This window comes from Myxocyprinus asiaticus, chromosome 6 (genome assembly GCF_019703515.2).
Source record: "Myxocyprinus asiaticus isolate MX2 ecotype Aquarium Trade chromosome 6, UBuf_Myxa_2, whole genome shotgun sequence".
NCBI classification, from domain to species: Eukaryota; Metazoa; Chordata; class Actinopteri; order Cypriniformes; family Catostomidae; genus Myxocyprinus; species Myxocyprinus asiaticus.
The window spans coordinates 31,372,538-31,392,176 of record NC_059349.1 but is presented as its reverse complement, the minus strand read 5'-3'; the positions used below and the strand labels follow the sequence as shown (position 1 = coordinate 31,392,176).

The following is a 19,639-nucleotide window of genomic DNA, read 5'->3' as shown; positions in this document are numbered from 1 at the left end:
TAGTGACCAAAATTGTGAAGGTCAAAAAGCACATAAAGGCAACTTAAAAGTAATCTATAAGGCTCCAGTGGTAAAATACATTTCTTCAGAAGCGATATGAAAAGAATGGGTGAGAAACAGATCAGTAATGTAATGTAAAGTAAAATATTGATCAACTCTTTCTCACCCAAAGTGATCATATTGTTTTAGAAGACATATATTAAACCACTGGAGTTGTGTGGATTACTTTTATTATGCCTTTATGTGATTTTTTGAAGCTTCAAAGGTCTGGTCACCATTCATTTGCCTTGTATGGACCTATAGAGATTAAATATTCTTCTAAAAATCTTCGTTTGTGTTCAGCAGAAGAAAAAAGATCAATATTTAAGTCCTTTTTAACTATCAATCTCCACTTTCACTTACACATTCTTCTTAATTTGTTTTTGGCAATTCACATTCTTCATGCATATCGCCACCTACTGGGCAGGGAGGAGAATTTATAGTAAAAACTTTGCATTGTGAGGACCTACAGAGCTGAAATATTCTTCAAAAAATGTTCTTGTTCAGCACAAGAAAGAAAGTCATACACATCTGGGATGGTATGAGGGTGAGTAAATTATGAGGGAATTTTCATTTTTTGGTGAACTATTTCTTTAAGAAAACAGAAATGCTAAAAGGCTGAATGACAATGATTCAAAGAGGATACTTAGATGGCACTGGTAAGAGAGACAGATAAAGCGAGGGTTTACTTCTGAAGAGTACCTACTTCACATGACTAGGAACATAATTCACTATGATCACATCTCTTCAGATCAATAGATTAAGACAGTATGTAAAATATAGACAGATGGGAAAGACTGTGGAGAAGCAAAACATTAAACCTGCTATAGCATTCCTTCAACCATTAAGGTAAAAGGTAAGACAGATTATATTACAAACACCCAGTCCATTACACTCAGAGTGAATATGTTCAACTGTTATATGTCTGTGCAGAACTGTTAAATGTTAAAGTTTTGTGTAAATGCCCACGTTAATCTACATGGTGAATGAAGGTGAGCCAATCACTCTAAGAGAGGTTAGTGCTGTATATGGGAAAGCGTATAACTGTGTATTTGAATGTGTTTGGCACTTTCCACGAATAGGGTACAATATAGGACCTGAAACTCAAAAGTTACGTTTTTTTCAGCAAATGGTCATGAAAGGAGCATAACCCACAGAAAACGTTGATCCTCAAGCTCAGGAGGTTAAACGTAATATTATATGAGTATGTTTTATTTTAAATTCTTTTTTAATGATTTTTTAATGTTTGCAACCCTGTTACCAAATTTTGGGTGTCTAAATATTAGTAATGTCTACATACAGTTTAAAAACCTGATTTCTGTGGATTCGTAATTGTCTAGCAATAAACAATATACTGTATAATAAAAGTATGTCAGAATGGCTAACAGGGCTACAAATTTAGCCTAACTAAGCAATCACTCAGTAGTATATTGGTAAACTATTTTTCCACAAAAATGAAAGATAAATGATATTTTTATCTTACAATAACATAGGGTAACAGGATTGCATGCTGAGCTTTATGAATGTAGTCAACATGCAATTTGTATAAATTGTTTATAATTGAACAAATTTAATTATATTATTTACTTGTCTTTCTGCCATGTGGTAGGAATGGTCAAAATAATGTTACTTCTTGTGTGTCACAATTGTAAAGAATGTAATATTTGTTTGTAACGTGAAAAATCATGCCATAATTTGGTTGCACACAAAATGTGGAATCCAGGTATATATTGTATTTTTGGTAATTAAAAATAGTAACATTTTTTTTTTTTTAAACAACAAATTAAATAGAATACAAGTATACAAATGTCAAAATTATGACACTGTTTTATGATTTTAATTGTTGGATACAGGCAAGATATACTAGATAAACTATTATTCAACATATCTAATAGTTCTCACAACAAAAACAAGGGATTTGTGCTTAAAATGATTCAAACAAAAAAGTCACAGTATTTCAAATATACCATATTCATGGAATGTGCCATTTGAACGTGCCGTCTGCCATACGTGTGATTGATAATGGCTTGGGGTCATGGAAATATGATGTATGTCTACATTGGAAGTCTTTTATTTTTTAATGAAAGGTCAAATTACTACTACTACTGTGCTATCATGGTGCTGGTGAATGTTGTTCTTAATATACAGTGATCTTAGCATTAGGCAAATATATATCTGTGTGATGTGCTTTGCTCACGGTGGAATTCTGCACTTGAGCATTTTTGTGTGAGTGCGTATTTCTGTTTGGCAGTTTCATAGTCTGGTCTGGGCCTCGGGTATATAGATCTCGATGCTGTCTGCACTCTCTGTGGCTGAGTTCTGCCGAACTGAAGCAGCTCGCTTGGCTGCCATCAAACGTTTGCGGGCCTCTTGACGCTGCTTCTCTGTGCTCTCCAGCGAGCGGTCTCTGGCCAGCGGAGGGTGGCCTTTCGGGGGTTTCTTTGGCACTGGGGGAGGCAGCCTTCTCTCCTGAACAGGGACGACAAACAGTCAGTTAGCCACCGCGGTGGGTGGAGAGAGAGGAGCTGAGACAGCAATATGGCACACCTGCACACAGACAGCACTGAGGCCAGCCGCGGTTAACGTTACAGAGCAACGCTAATGCTTCCGCGGCCGACTGCGTGCAGTAAGAGTGCGGCCCGGCGTGGGTGAGAGGTCGGGGGCCGGCGCCCCCATGGTGTGTGCCAGATGGAATGACTTCTGAAAACAGCTCACTGTCAAACAAACAAACAAAACAAACATGGAGAGGATGTCAGGAAATTAAGAGAGTGAGAGAAACATTTACAGTCATGATTAACAGCACATTAGACCAACAGACCAACAACAGTACAATACATGAGGCACAGGGAGGCAAAAGCAACACTTCAGATGGAAAATTTACAACCTTTAGCTGTTTCTGAAAACTAACAGATAAGGCAAGATTTGCTCTCAGCATAGTGATATTCTGTTACTTTCACAATCTGTGGATTTTGAAAGTTCTGTGTTGCCAGTCCCCACCACTGAATGCATAATATCACACTACAAAAGCAACAGATCATGCACATGAATGAAAAAAATTTATGGTTTCCTTTGTATTGATGAACCCTTCTATTGGGCATCTGGTATGCCTGCACTTACATTTTTCATACAGTATCTTAATGACTCAAGCCATACTGATTCTGCAAGTTTGTTGTACCTTTCTCTCAGGGGGGTCGAGGGGTCTCCAGTTGTTGGCTTTGAGTTGGTGCAGCTCATCAAACTTGAGGCTGATATTCTCAATGGAGAGCTGGAGCATGTCCCAGAACCCTGCCAGATCCTGAGCCATTGGCCGTGGATGAGCATTTTGGTTCTGTTGGGTCAAAAGCCTGTCAGTCATCATTTGCCTACTGTTTAATTTAACTCTATGAAACTTGGTGTTCACTGTTACAGTAGTGCTCTACTAAACTATTGACAACTATTTCTTCTCGTAAGCTGGTGTTCTCAAGCACTGGCCAGTTAAAAAGGCCAACATAACTGGTCACTCAACTTTGCCAGAAATACCACTTTTATGCTCTTGCACCACCTAGACCAGCACGGAACAAGCACTGTCTAGCATAAACCAGCCTGGACCAGCTTGAAAATTCATTCTGATCCAAGTTGTTTCAACTGTTGTTGTGCTTGCAAAAATTGCCAAGGTAAAAATCACCCACATTTCCTTTCCTTTTCATTGATCCACAGCCCCAAATATAAGTTTCTCTCAAATAGAAGTTTATGACTTTTATTGTTGGTATTGTTAGCAGTTCTCACCAGATTTTCCTCACACAGCTCCCTGAACTGCTGGAACTTCTGGGATATAAGCAGCTGTGCGCTTCCCACTGCACTGCAGATCTTCCCCAGGACTGCACAGCACACACACACAAACAGACACATAAGCATAATATACACTCATCACAACCCACTGCACTAAGCGGGAGCACTGGAGATGAAGAATCCTACTCCTTTTGCCACTTGATAGTCTTGGAAACAAAGAATATGAGCTCTATTATGATTATTATAGTTATAGTGACAAAAACGAAGGGTGTGACGCAAGCATTTCCTAAACATGAATTTAAAAGATTGTACTCCTAAATGCTGACACATTCATTTTTTGGCAGATATACACATTTAATTGTATACAGTCTTTCTCTCCCAGGAATACAGACAAAAAATATTGATGACTCATACGGCACTCACTCAACTGGTCCAATCAAATGGTCTCTAGAATTAGAATGTCTCTCCCCTTAATACCACCTGTTTCTGATTGGCAACACAAAGTAGAAAATCATGGTTCACGACTGTCTTGTAAACAGGCTGTTTGCTATTTAAAAAAAAGCGACAAGCCCTTTGATATTTCCCATCTCAACTCCCTGTTTCAAGAGGAAATTCGTCAACACAGGAAAGAAAACTGCGCTCGTCAAAACGATTTATGGGCACTTTAAAACTGATGCTTAAAATTTTACAGAAATAAATTGATTACTAGGATGGGTAAGAAAAGACTAGTATAATGTTCAAAAAGATATTTTAAAGTTTCAATTAAGACTAGTTGATCAGTAGAATTCAAAAGGACTCTTTATTTCGTACATGAGATTAGAGACCCTTTTAACATTTCTGAGTTTGAAACACAGGTGTAAAATATAGCAGGGTAAACTTCTATAGCAGTGAATTGAAAACAGCAGCAAGTATTATTTTTGCATTCCCATTTGCTCCAACAGCTTTCCAAAACAGAAAAAACAATAGAGAGAGAGAGAGAGAGAGAGAGAGAGAGAGAGAGAGAGAGAGAGAAAGAGATGGATTATGGCAGTCAGAAGAGATAAAGATGCCAAATTTACTGTCATTCCCTTAGCCACTGTATATAAAACCCCATCTCAGCAGTGTTAACTACATTTATTTAACCCTTTATGCTCTGAAGGTGTTTTTAAAGATTTCCTGTTTCAGTGACATGCCCATAATAAAAGCCTTATAACTCTACAAAAAATACAAAAGGTATTATGTTGTTGGTATAATTTTAAAGAAAACTTTTCAATTTTTTTTAATGATATAGATTATGATAATTTATTAGACTCTCAGCCTAAAAAACAAAAAACAATATATATATATATATATATATATATATATATATATATATATATATATATATATATATATATATATATAAACTTTATATATTTATTTATTTTCTTGTAACTTTTTTCTTATTTTCCTGATTTGACATGATATATCTCAGGGTGTAAATAAGGAAGTTCTGAAGAACTGCTTTTATTTTGTTCCCAATCATGCAATCTGTAACTAAGTAAAATTTTGTGTTGATACGTCAAAGCAATCAAAAGTTACAGCATTACAAAAATAATTTATCCTGATGTCCAAAAACATCGTGTCCAAAAGCCTCTCCATACAAATAAATATAATAATTGTATATAAGAACTAATTACACATAAAAATACAACAATGACTAAAGGTATGCTCTTTCTTTAAAGCATGCAGGCATGAGTAACAAGATCTCATTCAGTTCCATTCTGTGTAATTTCAGCCATCACTGAGTCAGTGTCATGTACTTACAGCAATCTCCTGGTGGCCATATGTAATTAGAGTAAACAATCCTCTCTGCCCATATTTGGATGACTTCCACCTCTGGTTGCAGCTGCTTCCTAATATGATAGTTTTAGCATTCCATGACAAAAATGTACTACATCTTTTACGATGAAGTCATCTGATCCAGGAAAGCTATCGTGTTTTTAGCCAGATAGCAAATGATGTGCTGTGTGCACATTGTGCTTTGTGTAGATTATCGAATGATTTATGCATCCGATTATGTTGTGTGTGGGCTCGTTTTAACTGGAATGGTATGTGATATGTTCTGTTCTGTTTATTTTTCATAAAGTTATAAGCGAAAACTCAGCTTATAGGCAACACCTGTTAACATGTAATATGTATGACAAAGACATGTACTTAGCTAATACTCGCTATAGTTTTGTCCGTAAGTAAAACTTATGACACATGGCTATTTGATCAGTTTGATGATTTTATCGATGTATATTATATATCAACAATAATTTGTACTGTGCAAAATTATTAATAAATTATTGAAATAGAACACTTCTTCAAAGCACTTATTCAGTTTTGGACATAATGCCTACATGCATTGTAAAGTATAGCTTCTAAGCTTTAAAACGATACCTATTTTGTGTTGGTCAAGACTGTAGTTATTAATATTTTGGTAATTATTTTTTATATTTTTAATTTATTTAATTCCAGGTTAATTTAACAAAAAATAATGGCATAAATTTGTACTAAATGATTAAAAAATGTTAAATATAAAAACGTTTGCTAGATTTATGCTGTTAAATAATGGTGAAATATGTCATCACAGTCTCTGAAATTAGTCCATTCCGGTCATTATGGCATTGTGGTTAAATTAGTCACTCACTGTCATCAGGTAGCTTGTTTTCCTTCTCATCCTGCTCCATCTGCCTGCACCAGCCCTCCATGCGCTCTGTCTCCGCCTGCAGCAGCTTGAGGAACCAGCGGCCATCACGCTGACACACTGAGCGGCCCACGACTTCCAAGGGGTCTTCCGTCACGCTGTCGATCCATGGGTCAGGTGGGGGCAAGATAGAGGGGTCAAACCCAACGTCCTCATAGTCATCTGAGGTGCAGGCATGGTAGTGGTTCCCTGAGCCCTGGATGCTGACAGTGGAGGTGGCGGCATCACGCGAGTACTGCCGTGACATACAGCCTGAAGAGGGGAAACCTGTGACAGGAGAATCAGCTGGAGTGTAGTCTGGAGTGTCCAGATCAGCCTGTACTGCTGCTGTCATGCTGTTAGAGCGCGTGAACCGCCGGTGACTGAGAGAAAAAAAGAGAAAAAGGAAGAAAAAAGAAAGAAAGAAAGAGAGAAATAAAGAAAGAAAGAAAGAAAGGAAGAACTGCTTTTAACTGTTAATTTTCAATAATAGTAGGACCACAATGCAAGATGGAACCAGTGGCTTTTTCTTGAATTTTGTCATGAGCACACAACATGTTGGTAGTCATCCAAGACTGTTCTTCTAAAAAACTAAGATTATACTATAGATTACTAAGAGAACTAGTAATGAACAATACTTAAGCATTTATTCATCTTAATGTTAATTTCAACAAATAGTAATTCATTTTTTAAAATTCAAATTTCATACAAGTTGTATTTCTTAACATTAATTAATGCACTGTGAACTAACATGAACTAACAATGAACAATAGTATTTTTATTAACTAACAAACAAAGATTGATAAATTATGTAAAACATATTTTGTTAATTGTTTGTTCATGATAACTAATGCGTTAATGTTAACGAATGGGACCTTATTGTAAAGTGTTACCAAAAAATATGTAGACCACATGAATATTGGATAAAATAATACATATTCAATAGTTGGTACAATTTACTATCAACATTGAATGTGGATGCAATTGTTTTGATAAGACTGTTATTTATTTAAAGATACTTGTAGTGCTACCACAGATTTTGGCAAAAATTAAGCATTTTAGGAGGCAGCGTAATCTGTTGTCTACGGCAGTCTTTAGGTCAGGAATACTCCTTTGATGGCTAACAATATTGTCCAGCTAGGCAATTCTGAGACAGAGCCATAGCATGCCAGCTTTATAACAGTAGGACAATCCTGTCCCTGCTCCACAAGTTCAATAAAGTGAAAGTGTCTCCTTAATACATAGTTTCTTAATCCTGGATTTTAATGCACACTCCTATCATATGCAGTATACAATATTCAGAAAGCAGCAATATGCACTTCTAACCACTTCACTAATCTAACTGATTGAAGCTATTTGATATAATGCACAGGAATCAGACACATTCCAATCACAATAAATTAGTTAAGATTAAATAGAAGCCAAGAGAAAGTAATGGCAGCAAAAGAGCAGGTGAAGGTGGCACTTTGTAATTGTGTATTATGGAGAGTGGGAAAGATTACATGAAGCCCGCATCAACAAAATGACCCAACACTGGTCCATGTATTTAGGGTGCCCACTAGTCAAATATAAACAACACTGCATCTGCAGAGTGGAACAAATGTGCCATTCAAAACCATACTAACACAAGACGTCAAAGCAAAAGCATTCCTAGCAACAGCTAGAGTGAGTCACCACTGTATTGTTGTCCTCACATGAAATAGCTGTTTTAAACAGCATACAAACACACATGAACCCAGACTTACCCATGCTCCTCTTCAACCTGAATCCCCACTGACTGAAACTTGGACTGGTCCTCTAGTTCCTGGTCATCAGGCCCATCCACCTGTTTAAACACATTACATTAAAACCAGCAATTTCATAACGATACAAAAGTCTTAGACCACTTTGAAAAAAAAAAAAAAAAAAAATATATATATATATATATATATATATATATATATATTATATTTTTTTTTTAAACCTGGAAATATACTATTATTTATTTAAAAAGTTATTTAAAATTATAAGAAATGTGTAAGATATAAAAGTTACTTATCAAATGTAAACACATTTGTGACACTGGGCATGTTTACATGCACAACAATATGCTGACAACTATCAAAAATCATCTCATAAAAAAACTGACTACGTAAGAAACCTGCATTTACATGAGCAATAATCAGATAATTCTCTTTTATTTTTTATTCTTTGATTACTTTTACGCTGCCTTTATGTGCTTTTTGGAGCTTCATAATTTTTGTCACCATTCACTTGCATTGTGGGCCCTACAGAGCTGAAATATTCTTCCACATTTTTTTTGTCTGTGTTCAGCAGAAGAAAGAAAGTCATACACATCTGGGATGACATGAGGGTGAGTAAATGAGGGAATTATTATTTTTGGGTGAACTAGCCCTTTAAATATTGTCGGCTTATTAAGCATAATCAGTGTAAGTTTGTGCATGTAACATGCTCATTGATAATGTTAACTCCTTCGTTCAAAAGGTCAGATATCCAATGAAGCAAACAAGATGCTCTTTGGAACATTCTCAGATCATTCTGGGATAACATGGATCATCAGGTTTTGCACAAACTTGTTTATGTCCACGGCAGCTCGGTGCATACTGTCATTAAAGCAAAAGGGCACCATACCAAATGCTAAGAAATTATTAAATTCAGGACTTTTTCAATTAAACTTTTCACTCAATTTTTTTATGTTAATACTACAACCTAAAACATATTAATATATATTGAAAACATTTGAATTGAATCAGAAAATAGAAGCATTTTCATTAATGGTCTCAGATTTTTTGGACCCCACTGTACGTATGCTATCTGGGTAAAGATCTCGAAGAGTATCTGGAAAGCTTGAAACTTCCTGTATCTCACTCACCTGGATGCCAATAGAAAGGCACCTGCCCTTCCTGAGCATATCCCTGCGGACATCTTCCATAGCAGGTATGGGTATGGGCAGAGGCATGGGTAGTGGAGAGGGGCTGGTGCTGATGGTGACGGTGCTGTTACTGACGTGCTGGCTGGCAGGGCCATGGATCTGAGCATTGGCCGCCTCTATGGCTGCTGTTAGGGCTTTCATGCTGTCAATGCTCTCAGTGGAATTGCTCAGACCGGAATGGAGGGCTGGCTCACCCCGCGCACAGGGACCGTCCATGTAAGCATCCTGCGCAGACTCAGTGCTGCTCTGGGCTGTGATGGAGATGAAGGGCTTGGTGGAGGTGCGGGGAGGGACCGGCGGAGGAGTCTTTTTGTAGGTGGTGATACAAGACGATACTGAAGGTAGGAAAGTACAGGGAACAGTCATTAACATTTACATTTATTTATTTAGCACAGGGATTCCCTATTTATTTTTATTTTTAATTTTTTTGTCAGCAGAACTCCTATGATCTAAATTATTAACTTGAATTACCCCATGAGATTTTAATGGAACCTATCGATAAACATAATGAACTTCACAATGTGTTAATATTTGAAAATACATTTGGAAACAAATGTAATCATCTTTATAATATCATGTAGGTGTTCTATTTAGACAGCTATTACTTTAGACATGTATGTTTTATAAATTGTATATTTTTACTAATTTTAATTCAGCATCTCCCCAAATTAAAACAAATCCCTTGCAGTTCCATCACAAACCCCTAAGAATTCTCAAATTCCCAGTTGTTAGCAGATGCTTTTCCAATGCAACTAATAAGGATTTGAAGGATGTAAACAGCTTGGAGGGATTTTGAGGGGCTTGTGGGGACTTTGCATTGTCTTTTTTTTTTTTTTTTTTTTTTTTTTTTAGTGGGATAATTAATAATACCAATTAAACATTGATACCTCAGCATTTGTTTAAAAGCTTAACCCCAATAATTTGCATCATAGAAGTAAATGGTTGCTACAAGCAAACAAGAAAAAGGTGTTGGCTGATGTGAGGAAAGTGAATCCCCTGAATTTAAAGGTGCACTTAGTAATTTTTTTTCCTCATTAACATTTTCATGAGTATGGTTTAAATTCCCCTGCAGTGCTCCTTGGAGTGAGTTATTTTTGCATGTGACACTGCAAAGCCGGTAGAGCTGGGCAGAGTGTAGAGGAGTATTTATTTATTTATTTTATTTTAAAAAAAAATTCTTGTCATAAAATGTTTTTATAAAATACTGTAAATAATATAGTAAACATGTGAACAAATGGGTTATGTCTGCTGTACTTTACTTGTTTTGTTTATTTCATTTTTATAGATGTAAAAAACAAACGAACAGATAATATCAGCAGTCCGGTTTGCCTATATGCTCTGTTTAACTTCTCAGACACTGTGTGTGTGTGTGTGTGTGTGTGTGTGTGTGTGTGTGTGTGTGTGTGTGAGACAAGCGCTAATGTAAGCACAGATTTGGCTGCGTGCATCGGATAATCATGCTCGATCAGCATGTTTTCACTGTGAGTATATAAGTTTTAAACTGTTATCGTGGTACTTTGGTGACAATTTGGCTGTTTGTTACATAACATAAACATACACTGCTCAAAAAAATTAAGGGAACACATAATCACAGTATAACACCAAGTCAATTAAACTTCAGGGATATCAGTCTGTCCAGTTAGGAAGCCTAAGCGATTTTGAATCAATGTCACCTGTCTTGGTGCAAATGAAAGTGACAACAGGTGCACTGGAGGGGCAAAAGCAAGACAACCCCCAAAAAGGGAATGGTTTTGCAGGTGGTGGCCACAGACAATTGCTAACTCCTTATCCTTCCTGACTGATACTTCTCTAGTTTTGCATTTTGCTAGTGTCCTTGTCACTACTGGTAACATGAGGCGGTACCTGCAGCCCATTCAGGTTGCACAGGTAGTCCAGCTCCTCCAGGATGGCACATCCATACGTGCCGTCGCAAGAATGTTTGCTGTGTCTCCCAGTACAGTCTCAAGAGCATGGAGGAGATATCAAGAGACGGACCGTTACACAAGGAGAGCTGGACAGGGCCGTAAAAGGGCATCAACCCAGCAGCAGCACAGGTACCTGCTCCTTTGTGTGATGAGGAACAGGAGGAGCGCTTCCAGAGCCCTACAAAATGACCTCCAGCGGGCTACTGGTGTGCATGTTTCTGACCAAACTGTCAGAAACAGACTCCATGAGGGTGGCATGAGGGCCCGACGTCCTCTAGTGGGACCTGTGCTCACAGCCCAGCACCATGCAGCTAGACTGGCATTCGCCAGAGAACACCAGAATTGGCAGGTCCACCATTGGCGCCCCGTTCTCTTCACAGATGAGAGCAGGTTCACACTGAGCACATGTGACAGATGTGAAAGAACCTGGAGACACCGTGGTGAATGTTATGCTGCCTGCAACATCATCCAGTATGACCGGTTTGGCATATCCTTGGAGGGTCGCACAGACCTCCACATGCTAGCCAACGGTACCCTGACTGCTGTTAGGTACTGGGATGAAATCCTCAGACCCATCGTCAGACCTTACACTGGTGCAGTGGGCCCTGGGTTCCTCCTGGTGCAGGACAATGCTCGGCCTCATGTGGCCAGAGTGTGAAGGCAGTTCCTGGATGACGAAGGCATTGATGCCACTGACTGGCCCTCACGTTCCCCAGTCCTGAATCCACTTGAGAACCTTTGGGATGTTATGTATCGGTGCATCAGATGCTGCCAAGTAGCGCCACAGACTGTCCAGGAGCTCACTGATGTCCTGATCCCCCAGGACACCATCCGCTGTCTCATCAGGAGCATGCCCAGACATTGTCGGGAGTGCATACAGGCACGTGGGGGCCATACACACTACTGAGTCACATTATGAGTTGCCGTGATGAAATTCACGCAAGTTGGAACAGTCTGTGATTTCAATTGTTTACTTTGATTTTCGGTGTGAGTTTGAATCCAGCCCTCAATTGTTTGGTGATTTTGGTTTCCATTGACTGTTATCACGTCATTTTGTACTCAATGATTTACACAATGCACAGTAAAAATTTTGATCTTCAATATATTGTTCATTGAGATCCGATGTGTGATTTAAGTGTTCTCTTAATTTTTTGTGCAGTGTATTATGTGCTTGAAAAGACTCTTTTTGTAGCTGTTTGTTTGACTAATGCTGCTAATGTAAACAAATGGCAGCACACGTTGGAGGAAGATCGCGTTTGATGTATTGACTGTGCTTATAAGAACTGTAAACTTTTTATCATGGTACTTCCATGACTGTTGTATGTATATACTGTAAAATAAACTTATTCTGTGGTTTAAAAGACTGTACGAGTAACTGTTTGAGCGACCAGCGCAGCCTGTGTTGTAACGTAACTGGCTGTTGCAGAAACACAGTGCACATGACCAGCCGAATACTACTCGCCTAATCTCAATAACCACCATGTTACTGAACACTTCCACTCATGGATTCAGTTAATCATGGCTGGCTGTGAACAGAGAATTTCTACATTGGTATCTGCAACTGAAAACTATTGCATTTGAATGATGCTTCATCCACTCCCCTAGGTGTCAGTGTAAGTCCAAGACTACGTGAACTGAGTGCACCTCTAACATGTGAGCTGTGGACCTCTATGCCCAAGAATGCATATTTTGCAGTAACTTGCCATTACATCATTGACAATTCAAAGCTGTGCACCATTATGCTGGGGGTTTCAAAGTTGTCTGCAACACACTGAGCACATTAAAAAGGCAAAAATGATTTGCTGGAGTCACTGGGAATAAGAGATAAGTCCCAGAATAGACAATGGTTCAAACATGACTCTGCACACTAATCTTCTGCTGCTCATCCCATGATTTGTCACCAACCTACTGTAAATCTAGTGAAAAAAATAAATAAAAATTTCACAAACCATGCATTTGAATGAGATTTGAGACAAAGTCTTGTAAAAAAATTTCAGGTCAAGCTCAAATGCCACACAAAAACTGTTTGTGATTCAGCAACAGATGGGATGAAACAGCAAATTCTTCATGTTTCAGTAGCTGTATGAGCAAAATGAAGCAGTTGGAGCTGCTTTACCATCACTGAGCACTGGGACAGACCATTGCCCGTTTCGTTTTTACCTGCAATATATCCTGATTTATTAATTGCCTCAGACAACACCCAGATAAACATCAGCAAAAATAACAATATCTTCAAACTAAAACAGTAACAATATACAACAAACATATGATATGGTATCCCTAACACATATATGTATACAGGATGTCGGTAAATGTTCCAGCAGCCAGACAGAGGCTGAACTGAATGACTGTGTGCATATTTGTGCGTTTTCAGTTTCTGAAAGTGTCTTGTAGCAGTTTTAGCCAATGATAATAATCAACTGGAAAAAATGTTGTCATATTCTGACATTAACATGAGTGGTAAATTCCACATAATTGATCACAGCAAAAACAGTCCAAATAATTACACCTAAATACCATCCTTAAAGGAATATTCCAGTTTCAATAAAAGTTAAGCTCAATCGACAGCATTTGTGGCATAATACTGATTACCAAAAAAAATAAAAAATAATAAAAAAAAATAAAAAAGCAGAAAAATGGGTTCCAGTGAGGCACTTACAATGTAAGTGAATGGGGTCAATCCGTAAACTTTAAAATACTCACATTTTCAAAAGTATAGCAACAAGACATAAACATTTTGCATGTTAACATGATTTTAGTGTGATAAAATCACTTACTAACCTTTTCTGTGTAAAATTATAGCCAATTCAAACTTTGTTGACATGACAACGTAATGCCGTAAACCGTAAAATGACCCAAAAAAGACGATTTAAACAACTTTACAGCTCAAATAATACACAAGTTTTAACAGAAAAATGTATGTAAGTGCTTTTATTAAATTATAAGCTATTTCTGTTTTTAAATCCTCCACAAATTGGCCCCATTCACTTCCAGTGTGTTTCACTGTAACCTCGATTTTTGCTTATATATATATATATATATATATATATATATTCTGTGATAATCAACATAATGCCACAAATGCTGTTGACTGAGCTTAACTTGTATTGGACCTGGAATATTCCCTTAAGCTAATTATTTATTTAAACTTTGACTTTATGAGCAAATAAATCATCACAGAGAGCTAAAAATGAAATGTTATCCCAGCATTTAAGTGTGTTCTATTAAACAAGTCATGAAAAAGACATTTAGCCATAAAAAAAATAAAAAATAAAAAATAAAAAATAAAAAATAAAAAATAAATAAATAAATAAAAACTTCTTTAGTTTCTATATGACTCTTTTAGAAAAGAAACGATGCACTATGCATTTGTGATCGTTCCACAATATATTATATTTCCAGCAGAGGCCACCATTGTATAATATTCATTGCAATTTTAATTCTAGTTTTAATCCTTAAATAACTTCTAATACAGGACATTGGTAAATATGCGCCTATTAATATATCTATGGAAGAATCCCATCATATCAGTCGGCCATCTGTTGACATTGAAAGTGTTATCTTGAAGTGCTACTGCTTTACACAGTGCTTACAAGTGTTCAGCATTGACTCATTTCCCTCAACACTCCACTTCAAAGAGTGAAAAATAAAAGGCCTCACATGAAATCACTAATCTACCAATGACTGCATAAGGCTGTTGATAGTGTGTGTATTGGGACAGCGTGGGTGTGTGTGTGTGAGATAAAGATAAGAAGAGAACGAGTTAGTGTGGACAGGGAATATTCTATTCTGTAAAGCATCAACAGCCACAAGGTGGCAGATTAGAGGAAGACAAAGACATTAAATTGTCCTCTCTCTGGTTTCTCTCTTCTAGTCTTTGCTTTTTCTCTCCCCACATATTCAGTAACTTATTTTCTCTGTCTCATGCAAACAGCATACCATTCACTTTTCATATTATGGAAAAAGCCACAAGATGCATATAGTCACAGCAGCCACTGAAATTTTGCAACACATACTGTAGGAGACTTTTAACTCTAGTGAGTATTTCTCAGGGTCAATTTATTTTAGAAATTTAATCTCTGTGAACTCACAAACCTTAAAGTCTTCACTGCAAAAATCTACTGAACATTTCCCCCATTTTAGCTCAGAAAAATAAGTTATTCACCCTCACATGGGTCTTCTTGTTCAGAGGGCCAGTACCTTAACAAACAACAAGCCTGGGCAGCTCAGCGAGTATTGGCGCCGACTACCACCCCTGGAGTCGCGAGTTCGAATCCAGGGTGTGCTGAGTGACTCCAGTCAGGTCTCTTAAGCAACCAAATTGGCCTGGTTGCTAGGGAGGGTGACCTCCTCGAGGTCACGATTAAGTGGTTCTCACTCTCAATGGGGCGTGTGGTAAGTTGTGCATGGATCGCGGAGAGTAGCATGAATCTCCACATGCTGGGAGTGTCATGCACAACGAGCCACATGATAAGATGCACGGATTGATGGTCTCAGAAGTGAAGGCAACTGAGACTTGTCCTCCGCCACCCGGATTGAGGTGAGTAACCGTGCCACCACAAGGACCTACTAAGTAGTGGGAATTGGACATTCCAAATTGGCGAGAAAAGGGGATAAAAAAAAAAAAAAAAGAAAAGAAAAACAACTAGCCTACATGGTTATGTATTAAATATCACATTGGGAGCATAAAGAAAGTGTGCAAGCCACTTTTCTTAAAGTTCATTGAATTCACAGTGACCTTTTATGATGATATGCCCCAATAACGGGGGCATTATATGGGTCAAGTTGTCACGGTGGAATCTGCCATACATTTAGGACCAGAAGAGTTTAATGGCAGATGCCATATGTGTTGTTTACAGGATTTGAGACAAAAGTCCAAATAAATATCATGATATTTTTTGCTGTAGCTGTTAGGTAAAGAAGTGAACACAATAAAACCACACTGGTATCAGTGTGATATGTATTTGGACTATTGACTCAAAACTTTAAAGTTACTGAGATACTGAGATATAGTCCTTGTGACAACTTCCCTGTCTTCCCTACAGCATAAACCCCACTAAAGCTGTATTAGTCTCCGACTGAATATGTGATTTCTATTTATATGACACATGCTCCTAGAAGTGAAGATATTGCTGACTAAAATTTAGCAATTAAACAAACCCTTAATGCTTAACACACATTTGCAGGCATCCAAACAAGTCACCCTCTTGAGTTGCCTTGTTACCCTCTGCAAGATAAAACTGTGTTGTTAACAGAAACATCACACTTTCTCTGGGAAGAGGCCCATTCTTGTTTGCTTCTGACAACCAGTAAAACGTAGAAAGCCTTGGCATGTGTTTGATCAGCTGAATTCATCCCCGCAAGCTACAGTGTATCAAAGAGTGTGTGTACTATACCCAATTGCTTCTAATGACTTAATCTCCCTCTCGCACTTCCTCATTTATTCATAACACATGCATTCCATCTATGTAAAGTTTCATGTACACACAATGGCTCTGTTCCAAAACCTAGTGAGCTGCCTACCTACACAGGATTTTAAAGCATCCTGAGCGAAAAGTCTGTTCCAAAAAAAACAAAAAAAACAAAAAAAAGAAACATTTATGCTGCCTTCTAAGACACCTTCTAAGTCAGCATTACATGTTTCCTTCGTGTTGAAGACAATCTTGTAATGAATCGACAAGCTCTTCAAAAAAAAAAAAAAAAAAAAGAGAGAGAGAGAGATAAATGTCAATAAATGTACTTAAAGGTTCACCCCAAAATGAAAATTCTCTCAGATTTTACTCACCCTCATGCCATCCCAGATGTGTATAATTTTCTTAATTCTGTAGAACACAAACAAAGATTTTTAGAAGAATATTGCAGCTCTTTAGGTCCATACAATGCAAGTGAATTGTGACCACACATTTGAAGCTCCAAAAAGCACATAAAGCAGCATAAAGTAATCCATACGACTCCAGTGGTTAAATCCATATCTTCAGAAGCAGTATGATAGGTGTGGGTGAGAAACAGATCAATATTTAATATTTGAGTGAAACTGGATAGTTGAAAGTGGAGATTTATAGTAAAAAAGGGTTTAAATAATTATCTGTTTCTCACCCAAAGTTATCATATTGTTTTAGAAAACATATCTAAAACCATTGGAGTTGTATGGATTACTTTTATGCTGCCTTTATATGATTTTTGAAGCTTCAAAGATCTGATCACCATTCACTTGCATTGTATGGACCTACAGAGCTGAAATATTCTTCTAAAAATCTTTGTTTGTGTTCTGCAGAAGAAAGTCATACACATCTGAGATGGAAGGAGGGTGAGTAAATTATGGGAGCATTTTCATTTTTGGGTGAACTAACCCTTTAAAATTCATTTAGTAAAGTATTGATGAAAAACAGTTTAAATAAAAAAAATTACTCTTTTACCCAATATTTGTGTGCACTATGCATTAAGCTTATGCATTACACAGTGTTAGCTTAGCAACATGCTAATGTTTCTATATTAAAATCAACTGTGAGTCACGTCTACTGTAGTGCTGGTTGTGCATTATGACGCACAGATATGATGCTTATGCAGAACGTTCCAAAATCAATCCCTTATAAGGTTTGATTTCAGTTAGGATGCTGCCTTAGAAGATAGCTGCCAAGGTAGGCAGTAGAGATAGCAAGTCAGCTCACTAAGTTTTGGAACAGAGATAATAAGTGACTCTGCCGCCAAAACAAATGGTTCGTTTTAGTTTGCTTGAGCCTCTGAGAGGCATTGTGCCCAGGTTGCCTAGTTGGTAAGTTAAGGACACATTTTGTTCCTTGAGCTGAAGTGTGTGCTGCTGAGATAGCTGCTACTGCTCTAGAGATTTCTGTTACACAGGCTTGCTTCCTTTTAATTTCACCCCCTCCCTTCCTACCTCCCTCTCTAATCAACTTTCTCTCTTCATGGTCCACCTGGGTTTGTAGTGATATGGATGATCACTAAAGCTGCATTGTTGTATGCTGTGATTGCTTTAATATAATTACCAGCGAAATCGCAGTTGATTGCGTCTTTATCTTTGGCATTTTCTGTTGTTGTACAAAAACAGATGTTCACAGGAGTGCCTAACAATTACTTCCAACAGCATCCTAATAGTTGACACTAGAATAATTGGCTAAGAGAAAAACAGACTCTTCTGACACTGTGAAAAAGGTCATTTTGATTAGGGCCAAAATGGAATCCATAAGCACAGATTGTGCTATTTAATAAAGGGTTTAACATATAAAAATCTAATTAGTAGGTACAGTATGCCAATTAGTATGGTGAGGCTTAGCAGACAGGATGCTGTTTAATTGGTTAGCTCATGTATATTCAATTCAACGATTTCTCTGTGTCAGTATGCAGGTGTAAATTACTGTATCAATGATGTTCTCTCATGGTACCACTTTTCACAGCACTGGTTGGGATGGAACGATCACTGTTACTCGTGAATTTAGAATGATTTTTTAAAAAATCATTGTCCGATACAATCCTTAGCTACCAATTAATAGTTAAACAAATATTATTCTTATTGTACAAATGTCTCTAATAAGAAAAGAGGAAAAAAAACATATAGAAATCTGAATGCGCTGCAATGAGGAATCAGCTTTCCAAGCCGTCAAGTGCCCCCATAAGGAAGACTGCCTTTTGTCTCATAGGAAACCTGCTACAACATACCATATTTCCCTTTCTATATCCTCCATTTTGCATCTAGACTAATGGAAAGTGTCAGCTAAATGACTAAAATGTAAATGTAAAAAGAAGAGATGGCCTGAGTTAGCACTCCTGCTAATGTGCAGTGTAAACACACCCACACATACAGGCAATGCTCAAGTCAGTGGCCTGTCAGCCTGTGCGCTTACTGACTATAACTGTACTTCATTCTGCACAATTTACTTCATACAGGTTGTGTGTCACAGACATCATAAAGAATCTGTCTGGAAAACATTCAAAATATGAGATGCATTCAACTTTGGAATCAAATGTTCGGAGAGATAAAGAACAGATATTTCTTACAATACTCTTTATGTGATGTTTGAACATATACTGTACATGCTTGCATCTCTAATACCAATAAAATCTGTATGTTTGTAACAGACTACAATTTGAACATAATTTAATAGTTTAAAATCATAAATTCTAGTTTTTGGAATAAAGAGACGTGTTTCATGCTTTTGAATGTTGCTTCCTTAAGTTTCCATAAAGACTAATGAGCAGGTCCATACGAAATCTGCACTTGCAGAACACTTTAAGAACCATTCACAAAGTTCTGCACATGCTCCTTCCAAA

At 37.4% G+C, this 19,639-nt stretch overlaps 1 protein-coding gene across 2 annotated transcripts in view; it reads right to left on the bottom strand.

The window, feature by feature from the left end:
• Positions 1–255: 255 nt before the first annotated feature.
• The window catches only part of LOC127442353 (disks large-associated protein 1-like), a 124,022-nt gene continuing 104,638 nt past the window's right edge, over positions 256–19,639 (bottom strand). For both annotated transcript variants that reach the window (XM_051700311.1, XM_051700312.1), the window contains exons 6-11: positions 9,369–9,763; positions 8,242–8,321; positions 6,461–6,879; positions 3,805–3,896; positions 3,215–3,367; positions 256–2,508 (exon numbers count right to left, since the gene is read on the bottom strand). In XM_051700311.1, the coding sequence (XP_051556271.1) occupies positions 2,293–2,508; positions 3,215–3,367; positions 3,805–3,896; positions 6,461–6,879; positions 8,242–8,321; positions 9,369–9,763 (1,355 nt within the window). In that variant the 3' untranslated portion in view covers positions 256–2,292. The remainder of the gene's footprint in view (positions 2,509–3,214; positions 3,368–3,804; positions 3,897–6,460; positions 6,880–8,241; positions 8,322–9,368; positions 9,764–19,639) is intronic.